This window comes from Myotis yumanensis, unplaced genomic scaffold (assembly GCF_028538775.1).
Source record: "Myotis yumanensis isolate MYYU_CA2020_CCGP unplaced genomic scaffold, mMyoYum1.0.hap1 SCAF_6, whole genome shotgun sequence".
Lineage (NCBI taxonomy): Eukaryota > Metazoa > Chordata > Mammalia > Chiroptera > Vespertilionidae > Myotis > Myotis yumanensis.
The window spans coordinates 92,082,253-92,101,802 of record NW_027223757.1 but is presented as its reverse complement, the minus strand read 5'-3'; the positions used below and the strand labels follow the sequence as shown (position 1 = coordinate 92,101,802).

The following is a 19,550-nucleotide window of genomic DNA, read 5'->3' as shown; positions in this document are numbered from 1 at the left end:
ATATTAAGAAACCTGTTGATAACAACATATTAGTTCGTTAAATGTGAAAAACTGTTTATCTCCATAGATGCAGAAAATGCGCTTAAATTAAACAACTATTTTTAATAATACTTTAAACAGGAAAAAATAAGATATTTGTTTACATGTATCAAACCAATTGCCAAAAACATTAGAGGCATTCTCATTAAAAGCAAGGCCAAAATAAGGCTGCCCTCTACTAGAGTATTTTATTTATTTATTTTAAAAATATATTTTTGTTGATTTCAGAGAGGAAGGGAGAGGGAAAGAGAGATAGAAACTTCCATGATGAAAGAGAATCATTGATCAGCTGCCTCCTGCATGCCCACACTGGGGATTGAGCCCCATACCCAAGCATGTGCCCTGATCAGGAATCGAACCGTGACCTCCTGGTTCATAGGTTGAATTCAACCACAGAACCACACTGGCCGGGCTACTTAGAGTATTTTAGAAGCTCTGGCCAATGCACTGAGGTGTGGATTCAGAAGTAAGCCTTTGAGGATTAAATAAGACGACATTTCAACCTTCCTAGTATAGTACTTTTAATTCAAATAAGGCACTGAAATTATAGTTCTGTTGTTCATTTTTTATTACCAATAAGACACATTCACAAAGGAAAGGCAGATTGTCTCTTGCATCTTAGCACATGTATCCCTGTGCTTTTATGAATGTGAGCCCTTTGATCTTGCCCCTGGTGGTTGAATTGTCCTGATTACCACTGGTCTGTATGGAGGCCTCTCGGAAGCCTCCGGCACCCGCATAGCGATGGGTGCTCAGGCCTGCGACTGGCCGAGGGGCTTGGTTCAGCGGTGTTCCTGATGACCTTTCAATGAGCTGTTCTTAGGATCCTGGGAGTCTTCAGAGGCACCCGCCCCGGACAGAGCGGTTTCTGCAGTTACAGATGAGAAGGGTGCTGGGGGCCGCTGGGTAAACTGCTGCCGGCCTTTGTCGGAAGTCATGGGGAAGGGCCTGAACATCACACAGGCTTCCTTCCCAAGCAGCTAGCTGAATCCAAATTTGGTGTGTGACTTCGGCCTTTCTTCTTTCTCCACAGCATCTGGAGAGGGCCCAACGTGAACTGTGTAGACAGTACGGGGTACACCCCCCTGCACCACGCTGCTCTGAATGGCCACAGGTAAGTACTGACCTGCCGCCTTCCGCCCGCCCTTCCACCCACCCTTCCATGCAGGCCTTCCGCCTTTGGGTTCCTGTGAAGGATTACTGAGCAGCCGCGCTGAGAAAAAAAAACTGAATTTAGCCCAGCATTCCCGAATCTCTCTTTAGTGTGTAACTACTTGAACATCCTTCCCCACGCTCCCCTCAAAAGGCTGAGCCGAAGGTTGAGCTTACCTTTTCTTCGGTGCCCTCCGCCCACCCCCCGAAATGTGCAGTGCCACAGTCATCTATGTGAGCACCGACTTTGGGCAGAAAGAGCTGGAGCAGCTGTCAGGTAACAGCCCCTCTACACACTGAAAACTGATGGGTTGGTTCTGAAAACCTTTCCTTCTATTAAGTAGTTACTTAATTACTTTTGCCATTTTTCCTCATGGGCAGTAAGAACTATTTTTAAGGAAAGAAACACATGAAAAATAAGGCCTATTTAAATCTCTGACATACAGAGAGGTTATTGGGATTGGGTGGGATGTGTGGAGAGTTCCTGGAGGTGTGCTTGGGGTTGGGAGAAGAAGGCGTTGGTTTAAATGATTGGCAGCTGAAAGAGGGCGCTGCCCATCAGGTAAGGAGACTGAGGGCTCTGCCAGGGGCAGGCGCCATGTGGGGTACAGTGAATAGGCTCACCAGGATGTGGGAGAATGGGAACCAGGCCGTCACAGAATAGAGAGAGATTGGCACATACCCTGCGAGATGAGCGAAGAAGTTTAGCTTTTAGGAGGAGGGATTATTGGAACCAGTTTAGATTCTTCTGAACAAGAGCAGGGCCACACACCTTGTGGTTTTCTGTGTCACTGTACAGCCTTTGGCCAGGCCCAGTTGACTCTGATTGTTACCTTCTGCATTACACTTTTCTCAGATATAGTGAATGTGGTCGTCACATCCTTTCTGTGCCATTTTAGACAAAGCTGACAAGAAATATGTGGAGACCCCGCCCCCTTAAATAGTGGGGTGACCTGAATTAAAGTGGATCTTGAACTTAAGAGACTAACTTGTTAGCCAAGCTGATCTCCAGATGCTGTTTTTATTTACAGTCGGGCCTTCTCCGGCCTTGTGCATGGGGATGACTGTACATTTGTAGCTGCTTAATCAGTGGTGTCACCTCGAAGAATGCCAAGTCCTTCTTCCTGGATGTATGACATGAAAGCACAGGCGTCTGGCTCATGTTTGCAGCAGCTTTACTTCTGCTCTGCCTGGCCACTTCAGCTCCCACACACTGAGCGCTCTGAAGCAGCGGTCGCTAGTGGGTGGTCCGAGGACCAGAGGTCCGAAAGGTTGGCGACCGCTGCTCTGAATAATGTGGTGGATGATGATATCTGTCTTGCATGACGTTGATGTAAATTCTGTCCCTGGATGCTGTTTAAACATCACAAACAAGGAGACATTGCAAAGCTTAGACAAGGGGACCGGACGTTTTCAGAGTAATGGAAAATGGATGGGTTACTGAGATAAACGGGGAGGCGAAGAACCAGTGTGTGGGACACGGGACGGTTCGGCCGCATGCCCGCAACTGTGCAAAGTAGCCCCTGGAATAAAAGGAAGAGGCTGGGCATGAGCTCGGGTGGACGGGGAGCAGGATGAGGTACCAGCTGTGTGTGCAACGCTTTGTGCTGTGCACATGTGTGAAGAGCCGTTGGTGGGAAAGACTTCCGGGTTCTGCAAACTCATGACTGACCTTTGCCTTCCAGGGATGTGGTCGAGGTTCTTCTGAGGAACGACGCGCTGACCAATGTGGCCGACTCCAAAGGCTGTTACCCTCTGCACTTGGCAGCCTGGAAAGGAGACGCCCAGATCGTGCGGTTGCTCATCCATCAAGGGCCCTCTCACACCAGAGTCAATGAGCAGGTTGGAAGGGAGGGACGCGTGCTTCCATTTAGCTGCAGCCAAGACCTCGCGGCCATCGCCGCTGCAGTCCCTTAGCTCAGACCCCAGGCACCGGCTCTCCCAGGCCCAGGGGTGGCTGCCTCCTCTCAACACCACGCCTCTTAGTGCATCAAGGAGATCCCATTCCATGAGATGCATTTTATATGCACGTGAATCATGCGGGCGTGGAGTAACACTAACAGGAACATAAATACTAACCTTGTGCAAAATTGGAAATAATGCGAATTCTGCAAAACTCTTAGCGTCTGTTTCAAGCTGGCGGGCTTATTAGTTCATTGCAGCTTGTGCTTATGCCACTGACATGGCATCGCGACTGCAGCCGGTAAGCACGTGTCCGTGCGTGAGTACCGTGTGAGCCCTGCTGCTGTTTTACACGAGGCAGCACTCGCAGCCCAGGAAGGCCCGAGCCTGGTGAAAGCGAGCTCCCAGACACGGCGGTGGGGGGCCGGGGGGTCTTCACGGAATGCAGAGCATGTCCCTGGCGCCCTCTAATGTTCATTTAAGAGGGAGCATGCTGTGACAAAGCAGAGGTAATTCTTAGAAAATAAAAAGGCAGCGTTTGAGTGAAAATACCTCACAGTGGCCATGGACTTAGGTCCTCTTATTGCTTTGGGAAAGTTACACTCCAATTATGCATGTTCTAGACAGGCCTCCTGTGAAATGCCCTTAAGTTTGGGTCTGAGAGGAGATGGGCTTTCCCTGTAAGACAAGCCATTCGGCCCTTCCCCTCTCTGCTCAGCACTGAAGCAGATACTTAGGTGCTTGAATGAGAGAAGCTGCTCATCCTCGCTGAGTGTGGGGTTATTTTCCTAATGCCTCTGCTGAGAGCAGATTGTTAAGCTACCTGTATGACCAGATCAGGGTTATTCCTCTAAAAGGAAGAGGCGACTCGCAGAGCCATCTGTCAGTGAGGCCACGCCCGCTCCCTCCGTGCGCTGTTCGGGCACGACTGGGTTGGGGGCAGCTTCACCCCGGGGCGCGAGAACCTGGGCCAGGGCCCCCATGTCCCCATCTGGAGAGTGTGTGTGTGGAGCTGTTAATCGGCCTCCCGTCCCCTCCTGGGCTGTACTTTCTGGTGAGCAACAGACATTTAAAGTAATCAGTGAGGGTGTTTGTTTTTATAACATTAGAATTAAAAGTGTTCTCTGTAGAATCTGAATGCACCTTACTCCTCCTGGCTAAGGTGATTGTAACTTTTCTTATCTGGAGGAACTTTGTAAGGAAGTTTGCTGTTAAGTAATATTCCTCAGTGTTGGAAAAAACTAGTCAGCCATTGAAGTCCTTCTCATTGAAAAACATTTCAGCAGCCGTCTCTAAGCCTCTGCTCACGTCTGCCTTGGAACACAGCCGCTTGGACTTCTGAGCCACTTGAGTGTGCTAGCTTGTCCTGCTCACAGCTGCCTCCCCCCGGACTAGCCTTTGGGGGGACACAGCCCAGTGCTTTGAGGGCGGGGCTGGCAGGGGGGTGGGGCAGGGGCTGGGATAGCTGCAGCAGCTTGAAGAACCGAATGGATCTAGGTAGTTCCAGGCACTGCATCGACTTCTGTAATTGCCATGACTGTGGTTTCAGCTGGATGCTTGGATAAGAGGGGTGACGCCTGCCGAGCCCTGGAGACCATCTTCCCCATTAACTTCCCTTCAGGCACCCGGAGGGCTGGTCCCCCTTGTGCTAGTGTTGGGCCCCTCGGGGCTGTGCAATTGCTTTGATGTGTTTCATCCATTTCATCATCACCTTTTCTTTTCCTCTCCTTTTTGTAGAATGCTCTTGAGATCAAAGAACTCAAAAAGCACGGCCCCTTTGACCCTTATATCAATGCCAAGGTGTGTACTTTGCTGTCAGGGTTTCTCTGCATCATTTCTCCAAGCTGTGCTTTCTCCTGGGTCCCCTCGCTTCCCTCTGTCCCCTCGGGTTCCTCACCCTGGTGTCTGCTTCAGCCTCGGCCTGTCTGTCTGGGAGTGGAAAATGCAGCTTCCAGGGGCGTGGTTTTGCTTTAAAATCCATCCTAATTCTGGAAGGCGGGTGCTTTTTCTGGAATGTCTGAAAAGCGTACAAGTGGCAGAATTGGGGAAGGAGATGGGGCCATATATTTGCATAACTTACTATTGTATTTCTAACATTTAAATTCAAAAAAGAAAAATGTCAAACACATGAGCTTGTTTTTTATGAAGCACAGAAAAAATGAGTAGGTTTTATTTCCTGGATTAAATTTTTTTAGTCTGAGTTCTATTTTCTCTTGAAATGGAATCTGGTTTTTGAGAGCTTGTGGCGGGCAGAGGGAGGTGTGGGCGACGGGCGTGGTGGCTTGTGCCCCCGCAGTTCCTTGGGTTCGTGCATTTTTGCCTGGGGCTGTAAAGCCGCCATTCCTCTCCCAGACGGTCACGCTTGGCCATTGGGAGGCTCTGAAACAGGACGTGGAGTTGCCAGGCCAAGCAGGGCAGTTAGTTGCATTGTCTCCCTCCCGTGAGGCTGGGCAGTCTTGCTGCCCGCAGCCCTCGCCACGTGGTGGCCGAGGGTGGTGGTGGTGGCGGTCCCCTCTTCCTCAGCGCTCTCACTTGCTGTGTTTGGTCTGAGTTTTCGTTCGGGTGAGATTTGCTGATTGGCAGCAATCTGGTATGTGGTTGTCACTGCCTTTTTCTTGCTGTGAAATGCCGTCAGGGAAGGAGACGGACGGTGCTTCTGCAGGCACACCGTGCTTTCCTCTGAGAAACGCTGACTCAGCACATGCAGCCGCTGCCTGCCGTTGGGCCTTGACGGTGGGGAAGCAGTTTGATTGGGAGTGGAACACATTAGCTTTTGTTTGGGGCCACTCTTTAAATTCCGTCTTCTCATCTTCAAAATAGAAGTGACTCTGTCCTAGTTTTCTTCTCTTCTTGAAGGTGGTGTGGTAGAGTGAGGCCTCTCACAGGTCACCGCCTCTCCAGTCGGGCTTGCGTTTAAATTCTGTGCTACCACGTACCTGGTTTTGTTGACTTAAACAAGTTACTTTCTCTGAGCCTTGGTCTCCTCTTCTGTAAGATGGGGAATGCCATCTGCTTTGCTGGGTTGTTTTGGAGTTTAAGATAATGCACATGAAGTATAACTATCTGGTCAGTAGTACTTTTGGAGGCCCTCCCTTAAAAAGGAATGTATAAGGTGGTGTTTCTGAAACGGCAGTTTGGAATTTGTTCCTTGTTCCTCGTAGTTTTTGTTGGGGGAGGCACCTTGAGCTGATTGGTTTCCCTTCTGTGATTCCGTGGTTGGTTAGCTTACGAAGCTGATTAAAAGGCAGTACTTGGTTTTGAAAGCACATTTTCCTATCCCTCCGTTCTACACACATAAAAGGAAGTCTACATGGAATAAGAGTATACTTCTCTATTTGGAAATACTGTCCTTTGCCTCTGCCTTTCCCTGCCCCCGCCCCAGGGCAACGGATACAAAGGCCTCAAGGGATAAAGCTATTTGGGTGCTAAGAATACAAACTCCTCTTGAGCTGACTTGACTCTGAGCTCCCTAGTTTATATCCTCACCCCATAGGTTTTTATTGACCTGGCTTGTGTCTAGGAGTTGTTTTGCTAAAGGACTTTTTAAAAAATATATCTTTTTACTGATAGAAGAAAGGAGAGAGAGAGAGAGAGAGAGCGAGAAAGAGAAACATCAATGATGAGAGAGAATCATTGATCAGCTGCCTCCTGCATGTCCTCTACTGGGGGATCGAGCCTGCAACCCAGGCATGTGCCCTGACTGGGAATCGAACCGTGACCTCCTGGTTCATGGGCCGACACTCATGCTGTCCTGGCTGCTAAAGAACTTTTGCTGCTAAATCATATCAGGCACCCGTCTCAGGGGCCTTTCTGGGGAGCGGAGGTAGTTTTCATGAGCTTTCATCTCCACCTTCCCTTTTTCACAAGTCAGTATAACCCAGTCCAAACTTAAGTCCTTAGCTAAGATGGAACCATTGAAATTGTTTTTCCCTTTTACTAGTACAATAATTTTAACTTAGTCTGAATATCATAAGATGAGCAACAATCAAATTGTTTTAGGGTAGATCTATTTTTCTATTCACTTAAAAATAATTTAATCTTAGCCTGGCCAGTAATCTCAATGGTTAGAGCATCAGCCCACACACTGCAGGGTCTCGGGGTTGATTCCTGGTCAAGGGCACGTGTTTAGGTTGCAGGTTTGATCCCCAGACCCAGTTGGGTGCATGCAGGAGTCTCTCTCACATCGATGTTTCTCTCTCTCTTCTTCCTACCACTCTCCCTTCCACTCTCTCTTTAAAAAAAATTGTGGTATTTCAGAAATATCACATTAAACATTCCTTTTTAAATGGAAAAAACATCCTTGGGTGCAGATTAAAGATTAAAAAATAATAATTTAATCTTAGAGCTTAAAGAGAACTGGAAGTTATCTAGACCAGAGGTCGCCAACCTTTCGGACCTCATGGACCACCAGTGGTCTGCGGACCACCGGTTGGCGACCACTGATCTAGACCAGTTGTCCCCACGTGCTATTCAGCTTGTCTGGTTGCATCAGAATCATCTAGCAAGCTTTTATTAAACTTTTATTTTTTTAAATTTCCACCTTACAAAAGTTGCAAGAATAATGCAGTGAACTGCACTGTGTTCTCCTAGATTAACCAGTTGTTAGCATTTTGTCATATTAGCATGTCCCTCCCATATATTTTGCTGTTGTTATAGTTGATGATGGACTGTTTGAAATTATGACATCAGAGCCTTTAGCCCCAAATACTTGAGCACATATCTCCCAAGAATGAGGGCATTCACTTGTATAACCATAATGCAATGATCAAATTCAGAAAGTTCAACGTTGATTTAATGCTGTTATCCAATATAGAATCCATGTTCAAATTTCACTAATTGCTCAATAATGTCCTTTAGAGCAGCGGTTGCCAACTGGTGGTCCGTGAGGTCCAAAAGGTTGGCGACCGCTGCTTTAGAGCAGTTATTTTTCCCCCCGGTCCAGGATCCAATCCAGGATCACACGTGACCTGGAACAGCTCCTCAGCCTTCCACTGCGTGACAGTTTGAAGAGTGTGGGCCCACTTTGTTGACTGTCCACCAGTTTGCGTTGGTCGGATACCCTTGTTCCGGGTGTAGGTTTATGGCGGGGAACCTCAGGGGAAATGTCATGTCCCTCCTATTTAGTGTGCCACAGCACAGGCACGGCTGTCAGTCTGTCTCACTCCTGATGGTGGTGAATGAGTGCTTGGTGAGTGGGTGCCTGCCAGGGTGGTAAGCTTTTTTTTTTTTTTAATATGTTTTTATGATTTCAGAGAGGGAGAGAGAGAGAAACTTCAATGATGAGAGAGAATCATTGATTGGCTGCCTCCTGCATGCTCCCTCTTGGGGATCCAGCCCACAAACCCGGGCATGTGCACTGACTGGGAATCGAACCGTGACCTCCTGGTTCATAGGTTGATGCTCAACCACTGAGGCAAGCTTGCTGGGCTTGGTAAGCTTTTTAATAATAGTTTTCCTGGGCTTTACCCTCTGAGGTGCTGCCTTGTCGAGTCTGGTTTGGGGCTTAGTATTAATTACTTTAATTCCTAAACGAAGCCAGGTAGAGAACCACTGATCTGAGCTAACTTTCCACCCAGAGCGGGAATCTTCTCTCACCTCAGAGGTGGCCATCTACCTCTTGTTTGTTTGTTTGTTTGTTTCTCCTAGTAACAAGCAAAATTACTGCTTGGCAGCCTCTTTCAGGATTCCACTGAGTTTTGGTTGTTTGACATCTGTCTTCCTAAACCTTCATCTCTCGGTCAGAGCCTGCCTTCCATGTGGCGGACTCAGTACACACGTTTCTCCTGAATCTTCTGAATCTCAGTAGACCCAGTTTGTCCTTTTGTACCAGTTTTTGGTCCATTTCTCGAGCCTGTACCATTGTCGCTACAGAGAGCTGCCTCCCAGGTGTCCCCAGGCTCGGCGTCTGTCCGCAGCGCACAGAGTGCAGCTGGGTGCGATCTCGGCTGGGAACTGATGGTTCTGAATAGTTCCAAGGAGAGAAAGGCCATGGAAATGTTTCTTTGTGGTTGTGTGCTGCTTGTAGTGTGTGTGTAAACGCATACATCGAATGGATTTACACATCGAATGAGGTCTCCAGGTGTAAAGGGTATGAGGGATCGCTTTTGTCTTAGAAGTACTGGCCATATATAGCAAGGAAAAATGAAAATGTTTCTCAAGATGGGTGGGAATGGAAAGTTTGTGCAGAGATTTTGGAGAAAATTAGGGTATTTCATCTCAGTCCCCTTCCTTAGTCCAGATTCATAGTAAAATGGTCTAGGAGACTCTTGAGGTGTTGTGAGCACCAGTGCTGCAATTTGGAAGGTGTGGGAGAGAAGGTTCCAGGTGGTTAGAAGTCTGCGCTCCTTGGAACCCTCCCCTCTTGAGGGATCAGCATGTAGTGCCTTCCTGCCCTGACACCTTCCTGCCCTGAAGGCTGTCAGGCTCACGGGAAGCAGTAGGAGGAGTTCACGGTGATGCCTGATGCCTGTGGTCAGTAGTCGAGAGATGTGCTCACCACAGACATAAACTCCAGATCATCGTGGTCACCAGACCATGTCTGGCAAGGCTGAAACACAGGGAGATGCTGCCTGCTGCGCCCGAGCATGCCGTGCTGCGGAGATGTGGTCAGCCCGCTTCAGCAGGGGCGGGGACTGCCTGGTGGTGACCACCCTTCCCTAGAAGGCGGCTTTGTGGCAGCTGCCTTTATTCTGGCAACAACGAGACGAAACGAAACGAACAGGGAGACTGATTTGCTGCTGGACGGTGTAGAGTTTCACAGTTGTTCAGGCCCTCCTGGCATGCTTTTCACAAAATCAAGGACAGATTATTCTGGTTGTTGGGAGACAACTTGGAGATAGAAGAGACGACCGTGTCTGCTTCGGAGTAAACAAGGCCTTGTGGGCTGGGGTTTGAACAGGGACAAGCTGGCTTCCTGGGCGCTTGCTGTCACGCTGGCCTTGTGACGCAGCCCTGGTAGGCCTCCCGCAGGGTCGCACTGCAGGAAGCGGCTGTGGGTCTTGTGGATGTGGCCGTCTTCTCAGCATGAGACGATGCAGGGACAGCTCCAGGTTTGCTCGGGCAGCTCATGCCATAGCTTCCTAGCATTGCGCGTCCCAAATGCGTGTCCTAAATGGCTGGTTTGGCTCAGGGAACCAAGGATTTGCTCCCTCCCGTGTGGCCCCTTCCCTGCAGACATTTAGGTTGAAGTGGAGTTGCCCTGGGGGAGTGAGGGCGCACGCCTCAGCTGCTGCTCTCCCGAACCCCTTCGAGCTCAGTGCCCGTCCTCTGTTTATCTGTGTGCATTTATCTCGCATGTGGCTCCTGCTACTGCCCTTTCTGTCCTTATTTCATATTTAAGTTTCTCTGCTCTTTCTGGCCTCTTGGGGCCTTGCTCCCCACAGCGCTGGATCTTTCTGGTACATGTGGTGCAGCCAGAAAAAATGATGCAGTCAAATACCAGACCAAAAGCAGATGAATTGCTTGCATGTTAGGGTGACTCCTTAGCCTGTTACTTTCCCCTCATTAATTGACTTAAAGCAGTTGTGGGAACATTTACTTTTTATCTCTTGGCCACTGAAAGGTGCATAATATTGACTTGATGGGCAAACCCCTCGGAAGCTTTGTTTCTCCGAAGAAGCTTCTGGGTGAATTCAGGAATCGCAGAATCTCGAGGGAGAATTACTTTCATCAGTGCTCCTACAAAGGAAGGGGCATGGAGATCATTTATTCTTGCTCTAATGATACATCGTCAGTTGTAATAAAAGAAAGAGCATCGTTGGAATAGTTAATAGTTTCTGATGATTGAAAAAGCACAAACTTCTCCTGTTTTATCCCAGGTTCTACCTTTAGTTTGAAGCACATGGGCTTCGAGGGCCGGGGGTGTCCATTTGAGTGGATGGTTACAATGTTGAATATTTTGCACCTTTCACGCAACTTTCTGGTGTCGGATGGGATCTGTCACATAGAAACACTTCCCCGCTGCGGACTCTGCACGCACTGGCTGGTGCAGGCAGCACCGGGGCCCTGCTCCTCTGTGACTGACCTCAAGTGCCTCCCTCTCCTGGAGACGGCTGCTGGCTGGCATCGCCAGAGTGGTTTTTGGTGTTCTGCTCTGTTGCTTTCACTGTCGGCTGATTTATTTGCATGCAAGAAGCTAAGCACATGACACACTCTTCAAAACATGTGTGAAGCAGTGGATAGTCAACAAATCCAGAATCAGAACCACAGGGTTGAGTAAATATAAATTGTAAAACCAGTTGAAGTTTAAAATGAGTCATCAGTGGCAGTAATATTATTGGCATTTGTCTGTGCCAGGGCTTCTCCCACGGCCTGCCACAGTCCCCGTCACTCCCGGGCTGGGAGTCCCCCCTCCAGCACAGAGGTGGCCGCTCCCCGCTTGCAGCACCTGGGGAAGAGGTGGCTGTTGGAGCAGTCGGCCTTGTTCCCTGGGAGTACCTTTGGATTCTGACTGACTTCTCTTAGTCCCCAAGTATTGCTGCTGTTTTTCTCATTTAAATTTCAATGGTTTTATGGGTGATTGTCCCAGTCGCAGGCCCCGCTGCCAGTCACCTTTCTGATGTGATCTGCTTGTTAACTCTTTAGAACAATGACAACGAGACGGCCCTGCATTGCGCAGCGCAGTACGGCCACACGGAGGTGGTGAAGGTCCTCCTGGAGGAGCTCACAGACCCCACGATGCGCAACAACAAGTTCGAGACCCCCCTGGACCTGGCCGCGCTCTACGGGCGGCTGGAGGTGGTGAAGATGCTCCTCAACGCGCACCCCAACCTCCTGAGCTGCAACACTAAGAAGCATACCCCCCTGCACCTGGCGGCCAGGAACGGCCACAGGGCCGTGGTCCAGGTGCTCCTGGACGCGGGCATGGACAGCAACTACCAGGTAGCGGCCTGAGGACCTCCCGGGCTCCGGGACTTAGTCGTTTCGGAAAAGGCACAGTGCGTGCTGCTGGGCTGTCTCTTAGCACGTTCGCACCACGTGTCAGACGCTTCCATTTGTTGGCTCGTTTTACTGGGAGGCTTTAGAGACCAATAAACTCCCCGAGTGAGGCTGTTGTTTTTTGTTTCTTTCCAGGGGTAATACGTAGTCATTACACCCTGAAAAGAAGTGGTCATGGATGAGCCCTCGAGATTAGAAACATTTCATTATCTCCCTCCACCCGAGTCTCGCTGCACGTCAGCCCCTCCAGGCCCCTCGGCCGGGCTTTGCCGACGGGAGACAGCGTTTCCCTTGCTGGTTCGCTGTCGTTCCTCAGGCTTCGCCCTGTCCAGACCTCCCTGGAAGGAGTATTTTCCCCTGCGTTTTCCTTAGGACCCCGCCCACCCAGGAAGGTGGAGTTCTGGGGAGTCTTACCCAGACGTGGCTCCACCGTCAGCCGTGTGTGGCCTGCTGGTGGCACAGCAAACCCCTGAGGGCCAGGCCACGCTCGTGGTTTTGGAATCCAGACAAGAAAAATGGGAACGATATCGACAGGACTCTGCGTGGTTTATTTATCTTCCCGTCCCTTCTTGTCTCTGTCTCCGTCCCGTTTGTCGTGTGTGGCCACGCCAAACCGGGGCAGCCGCTGTCCTGACGACACCCGCTCTGCGCTCTCGTTTGCTTTCCAGACGGAGAAGGGCAGTGCTTTGCATGAGGCCGCTTTGTTTGGCAAGACCGATGTGGTGCACATCCTGCTGGCCGCAGGTGAGGTCGGCAGCGCAGGGTCCGCACGCATGCAGGGCCGGGCTGCTGTCCCCGGCCTCCCCGGAGGGGACTTCTGCTGGCTGCACTTGAACCCGTTGTATGTATGTCTCCACTGGTTGATTGCAAGTGTGCGAATTGTTCATGAATAGCTGGATTAAATGGCTTTGGATGAAAAATGTAGGGTGTGCGACTGGGAGCGTTAGGTGTCCTGGAGTTGGACCCTCTTGGAGGCTGACTTGCAAATGCTCACGCCGCTGGTCCACCTGGTTTGCCTTTCCAGGAATTGATGTCAACATAAAAGATCACCGAGGACTGACCGCCCTGGACACGGTCCGGGAACTGCCTTCTCAGAAGAGCCAGCACATAGCAGCGCTCATTGAAGGTATCCGTCCAGCTCCCTGCCGGGGACACGAGGACACGCTACACGCTGGCCAGACCGTGGCATTTGTATTTGGTGCAGCTATTTTTTTTTTAATCTTTCCATGTAGATCACATGACTGGAAAAAGAAGTGCAAGAGAGGCAGAGAAAACTCCCACACCCCAGCCACCTCTCATCTCCAATGCGGACTCCATATCCCAGAAGTCTCAGGGTAAGGCGGCTCTTCTGTGGAGGGCGCCCATTGAGAAGTTGGACGTTCTTCAGCAGAACGGAAAATCTTAATTTAAATAATTTCAGGGAGTTAGGAGGACTTACGTGCACATTCACGTTCTTTTCTTCCTCCAACTGTATGAAGCTGTTCTGGACACAGCTGGGCCTTTGGCAGCAGCCCCTTCCTGCCCTTATTGCATTCTCTGCGTTCACAGGTGGCTCCGTGAGATCTGAGATGTGTAGTAGGCAGGACAGTCTCAAGATGAAGTCAGGTCTCAGTGAAACCTTTTCCTAGTGTCGAGCACAGTTGGCTCTTAAGCGTGGTCAGTGTGTAACGAGCCGCATGTGATTGGTGGCTGTGTGCATGCAGATTTGGGTAGTACGTCATCTGGCCAGTGAATGTGGTTGGGTGCTCCGTTCCTGCCAGGATCCCCCTTCTCGGGTGTATTGGGCCGCCTTTGGGGCCCTGAGCGTGATGCATGAGAAACACAAAACACGGAGCGACACTGGCCCAGGCGCAAATGGCAATGGAGAGCCTGGGGGAGCAGGACAGCCAGGCAGCACGGGAGGGGCTGCAGGAGCAGAGACGCGGCTGACGCTGCTCAGTCTGGCTTCACTGCTGGGGCTGTGCCCTTCTCCCTGTCACACTTTTTAACTTTTATTTTATTTTATTTTTATTGATTTCAGAGAGGAAAGTAGAGGGAGAGAGAGAAATAGAAACATCAATGATGAGAGAGAATCTTTGATTGGCTGCCTCCTGCATGCCCCACATTGGGGATCAAGACAAAAACCCGGGCATATGCCCTGTTCGGGAATTGAACCCTGACCTCCTGGTTCATAGGTCAAGTCTCAACCACTGAGCCATGCTGGCCGGTCGTGTCACATTTTTTTTCTGGCCTCCTAATCTTCTAGTAATGGAGGTTAGGAGTTCCCTCAGCTCTTAGCATTCAGTGGTTTTACACTTACAGTTTTGTTTTATTTATATTATATGAAGTTTCTTCCTCCCTCCCTCCCCCCCTTTCCTTTTTTTCCTCACCCAATTTTTCCATTGATTTTTTAGAGAGAGTGGGAGAGGGAAAGACAGAAATATTGATGTGAGAGAAACACATTGATTGGTTGCCTCCTCCATGACACCCGACCAGAGCCTGCAACTGTGGTACGTGACCAGAATCGTACCTGGGACCCTTCGGTCCGCAGGCTGACACTCTATCCACTGGGCCAAACTGGCTAGGGTTACACTTACACAGTTTTGACTTTGCAAGCAACCCAGAGATCCCTGGTCTGTAAGGGTGGGTCATAGATTTGGATCTGGTCCCCCGAGGCTCGGAGTTATCCCCGAGGGAGGCTCACAGCGAGGCACCGCCAGCTCAGACAGGGCCGCCTCCTCCTGGAGCACATGGAGCTGCTTAGTAAGAATTTCAAGGCTTACTCACATTTCTTTCGTTGTACTTTGCTGCATTTTCTGGTTTAGGTTTATGTTACCCTGGGAATTTGTGAAGATCTTGGGAGATACCCTCAGCAATATCAAGAGTTGTCCATATTGAATTAGAGGGAAATCTGCCCACTTCTTGGTGTAAAGAGCAGGGAGGCCTGTGTGTTCTGCTCGTGGAGCAGCCCTGGCTCATGGTCCTGCTCTGGATCCGTGCTGAGCAGTCCGAGCTCAGCAGGCTTTGGGTTGTCGCAGAACTTGGAAACGTGAGGCTGCTCTTCTGTTGACTCTCCTGCCCTCTGACCTTCCCTTCAGGTGACGTGGAGAAAGCAGTGACTGAACTGATCATTGATTTTGACACAAGCACTGAAGAGGAAGGCCCCTACGAGGCGCTGTACAACGCCGTCTCCTGCCACTCGCTGGACAGCATGGCCAGCGGGCGGTCGTCCGACCGGGACTCCGTGAACAAGGAGGCCGAGGCCGCGGGAGTGAAGGCTGCTGGAGTGAGGCCTGTACGTGTCCGGGGCCTCAGCAGCCTGGGCTCGCTGGGGTGCTGGGGGCGGCGGGGGAGAGAGCTGTACCCTCGTGCCAGCTCGCACGGAGGCCTCCTGGGCTCTGCTGCGGCTCCATCTCGCGCAGTGTGCTTAAACCAGAGGGCTCGTGGAGGTACCGTTTTGGTTTTTCCAATTTCAGTATAACCCGTTTGCATCTTTTTACTACTTTTTGGCCCTAGAGCAGTTTAAAGCATTTTGTGTGTGTTTAGCCTGAATGCTGCTCTGTGTTTGGGGTCCTTGCCATGCAACCTGTTTTCTGTCTGGAGAGCAGTTCCTGCTGCAGCGAGTTCCTGTTCACCCTGAGTCACGCCCCCTTCACTTGACCTCAGAGGTTACCCATGTGGATTTCTGTGTCAGGGGCTGTGGCAAGGTTCAGCCCGACATCATCATGTGTATGGCGTGAGGCATTTCTGTTCTTCCCAGTTGTAACCGCTGTAGCATTGAGGACAGCCCTGAATTTTCCCTCAGGCCCACCTTCCTGTCTCACTAGTCTTTGGTGCTTGCGTCTGCTCTGGCCTCCTTACCCCATCTTCTCCCTGGGGTTTCACTGTGAGCCTGAGCCAGACTCAGTGGTCCCACTGACCTTCCTGCGTTGCTGACACAGTAATCTGAAGTTTGAGCCCTGGGCGTTTACTAAACTGGCCATTGCTCTAACAGGATCCCGGGGTAATCCCACCTCAGGCATATGGCCTCGTGTGTATTGTTTCTTCCTGTTGCAGAGGCTGGCTTTCAGCTTTGGTCTGGATCTGCTGATGACCATTTGGATGGCCTTTTGGCTGCTAGGTGGTGCTGCTAGATGGTGCTGCTAGGGGATGCTGCTAGGTGATGCTACTAGGTAGTGCTGCTAGATGGTGTTGCTAGGTGATGCTGCTAGGTGGTACTTTTAGGTGCTGCTGCTAGGGGGTGCTGCTAGGGGATGCTACTAGGTGATGCTATTAGGTGGTGCTCCTAGATGGTGCTGCTAGGGGATGCTGCTAGGTGGTGCTGCTAGATGGTGTTGCTAGGGGATGCTGCTAGGTGGTGCTGCTAGGGGGTGCTGCTAGGGGATGCTGCTAGGGGATGCTGCTAGATGGTGCTGCTAAGTGGTGCTGTTAGGTTTTGCTAGGGGATGCTGCTAGATGGTGCTGCTAGATGGTGCTGCTTGCTAGGTGATATTGTAGGTGATGCTGCTAGGTGGTGCTGCTAGGGGATGCTTGGGCTTCGGGGAGTACCCAGGGAGTGGCCTGGTGTTGCTTGGTGTTCTTTTGAGTTAGGTTCCTTGCTCTGCCCTGGAACAGACGCCGAATTTCCATTTGAAGCTTGGAAAGGCCGGCCAATCTTGTCGCAGCCCACCAGCGAGGGTGTGATCCAGGACTGTGGTAAACGTGTGAGTGGTGGAGGCAGTGCCTATGTGCGCATCGGGAGTATAGTGGCTCTGTGGACAGAACTGGTCTTTTCCGCTTCTTTCCCTGTTAGGAGCGAAGGAATTAAGCAGATCCACCTGTGGAGGAAGGCTTGCTTTCAGTGGTACTTACAGGTGATGCCCAGTAGAGGGAGCTGGAGGCTTTAAGCTTTGGATAGCCAAGTTCCTGTGGGACTTGGCTACTGATTTAGTCTCTTTGTTCCCTCTTCCTCTAGAAACCCAGCCTCCTAGGGTCCTTCTAAGTAGAAACGGATGCATTTGGGGTGCTGTGCTCTGCCATTTTCATTGGAGTATGTTGTGGATGTGCTACCTCCCTGGCTCTGGGGAACTAACTGCGGCCACCCGCCTGTTCTGTGCCTTGTAAGCACCAGGGATGGCGTGTATAAGTCAGCGCCGTACTCCCAGGCCCGGGCCAGCGCTTTGACGTTAGGAAAAGGATCATGCCTCCCTTTCCTGCCAGTGTCCCTGGTGCTCACCTCTTTCTCGTCTCCTTCAGGAAGCACAGCCTTGGGGGTCTTTGTTGTGTTTCTTTGTGTTTTTCCTCGGCTGTCTGTGTTCCAAGGTTGGGTAACAGTGTGGGTTATGGGCCTGCTGCTTTTTCTATCCCTTCCTTCCAAGGTGGCACCTCTGGAGCAAAGGGGTGGGGAATGGGACTTAGTGGAAACCGCATCTGAACTGCTTGATTTGGCTTGAATGTGTGAACCTGCGGTGAAGTTGTTGCCGCTGGGCCTCAGCTGGTCCCAGGACTGTGGGAGGGCCGAGTTGTGTGTTATGCCCAGATTTCAAGATTCCCAAGAAACCACATCAGGGAGCCAGCCAATCCGATGCAAAAGCATAAGAATCTGTATTTCAAGCTAGCTTGAGCTCTCCATCCACCAGACTCACTGACACCACGGCAAACCGAGTGGCCGAGAGAGCCCGAACCCCGCCTAGAGACCGGTTATATGGGGGGGTTGGAGTAAGGGGAGGAGAAAGGACTGTGCTCTGCCGATTGGCCAGGCGCAAGCCGGGTCTTGTTACACAGGATGTGGTCATATCTATGGCGCGTACTTCCCTTGATTGTCATTGGTTAGTTTAAAATCCCGGGCGTGGCCAGCAGAGGCCTGGGCTTCCGGGAAGAAGGCCGCACGTGGCCCCAACATGGAGGATACAGGCAAGATGGAGGGCCTAGCCCTCGCCCTTTCATTGTGGAGGTGGAGTACCGAGTGCTGGAGCACCTTTCAGTGGAGAGATCATGGGTGCCAGATGCTAACCATCTCTGGCAGCTCCTAAAACAGGAGAACCATCCTTCCTCCAGGTCTCTCTGAGGCCCACAGGCTCAGCCTCCCCTCCGCCCTGACGTTAATGCTCCTGATCTGGCCGCACAGGGAACTCGCCTGCCAGCCAGCTCCCGTTCCGGCTGCACTGCCTTCCCCGTGGAACACTGATGAGCAAGCTTAGGGTAGAAAGGATGTTGAAAGTCCCGCGGGACAATGGCAAGCTGCTCTTCAGCGTCCTTTCCCCGAAGACCGCTCTGTGTTCCTGAAATTGTCTGCCGGTGACCCCGCTGGTCCCTCTCCAGCGAGTGTCTTGCTCCAGGGCAGGGCTGGCGCGCCAGGGCCACAGACAGCTGCCTCTGATGGCGAATAAAGTTTAATGGAACACTTTGTACCACAGCGGCAGAGCTGACTGCAAAGCCCAAAATATTTACTCTATGGCCCTTTAAGAAAAGGTTTGCCAGCCCCGCTCTAGGGCAGAGAACTGAGAAAGACTATTTTTTTAAAAGGGCTGAGCTGAGATAGGGTTTTCTTATGCTAATGATACGTAATAGGATGGTGTGGGAGCGTGCGCAGGAATGGACCCGAGTGACTGGGTTGTCAGAGCTCCTTGACAAGTTGAGTTTTGGGCCTTGCTGTCTCCTCCTTTCACTGGAGGCAGCATGGATTTTCCTCGAGTTTCACGCCTCAGCCTCATGACGGACGTGTTCCGACAAGGCAGGTCTGTGATTTCAGTGCTGATATTTCTCACTGTGATCAGGATAGGAAAGAGGTGTTTATAATCTCCGGTATAAACATCAGAAAGCAAAGAGCGTGAGAACTGAAGTGTGTTGTGTGCAGAGTCTTCCTGTACAGATTCTAGACCTTGACTTTGGTCTCGCAGGGAAGTGCTTGACCAAAGTCATTTTCATTTCCAAGGGCTAAGCTAAGAGTAAACCAAGAAGTTAGATACTTAAAAAAAGAGACTGTGGACGACTTCTTTTCTTGTCTGCAGAGGGAACGGCCACCGCCTCCAGCAAAGCCCCCGCCGGACGAGGAGGAGGAAGACCCCACGGACAGGAAGCTTTTTCCCCTGCCGGCTTCTGAGGTACAGGGTCAGGGTGTGTGCGATTTGTTGGAAAGTGCATCCGTGTGTGCTTAATGACTGTGCTTTCTCGTTTCTTATCGCCTCTTTGGATTAGCAGACCTGAATTGTGTATATCAGTAATGTGGAACAAGCCCTTTCAAACTCACTCTGAAGTACTAAGCAAAGAATTTTAATGGCGCCCCCTAGCGGCCAGCCACTGCTCCAGCCAGCGCCGAGGGAGCCCAGCTGAGCCGAGGGGAGCAGCATGTTGTCTCCTGGCTCCGATGGGCTGGCTGACCAATCGCACTTTGGCTTTTGCACCTTTTGCAGTGTGTTGTCTTTTGTCATAAAATCTAGGGTACCCCTGCTCGCTGCTCCCTGGACTGTGTCACATGAGTAGGTTTTGATGATTTGTCCCAAATGGCTTACTTCTGTTTTTGCATTTTTTTTTCTCTTCATTTCATGTGAAGAGTCTGCACC

At 50.8% G+C, this 19,550-nt stretch overlaps 1 protein-coding gene across 6 annotated transcripts in view; it reads left to right on the top strand.

The window, feature by feature from the left end:
- The window catches only part of ANKS1A (ankyrin repeat and sterile alpha motif domain containing 1A), a 176,500-nt gene that overhangs the window by 73,203 nt on the left and 83,747 nt on the right, over window positions 1-19,550 (top strand). For 4 of the 6 annotated variants that reach the window (XM_070418724.1, XM_070418723.1, XM_070418726.1 and 1 more), the window contains exons 2-10: window positions 1,073-1,153; window positions 2,877-3,033; window positions 4,831-4,893; window positions 11,677-11,973; window positions 12,699-12,774; window positions 13,055-13,156; window positions 13,263-13,364; window positions 15,108-15,304; window positions 18,999-19,091. In XM_070418724.1, the coding sequence (XP_070274825.1) occupies window positions 1,073-1,153; window positions 2,877-3,033; window positions 4,831-4,893; window positions 11,677-11,973; window positions 12,699-12,774; window positions 13,055-13,156; window positions 13,263-13,364; window positions 15,108-15,304; window positions 18,999-19,091 (1,168 nt within the window). The remainder of the gene's footprint in view (window positions 1-1,072; window positions 1,154-2,876; window positions 3,034-4,830; window positions 4,894-11,676; window positions 11,974-12,698; window positions 12,775-13,054; window positions 13,157-13,262; window positions 13,365-15,107; window positions 15,305-18,998; window positions 19,092-19,550) is intronic. The other 2 variants (XM_070418727.1, XM_070418725.1) reach the window with 1 other exon arrangement.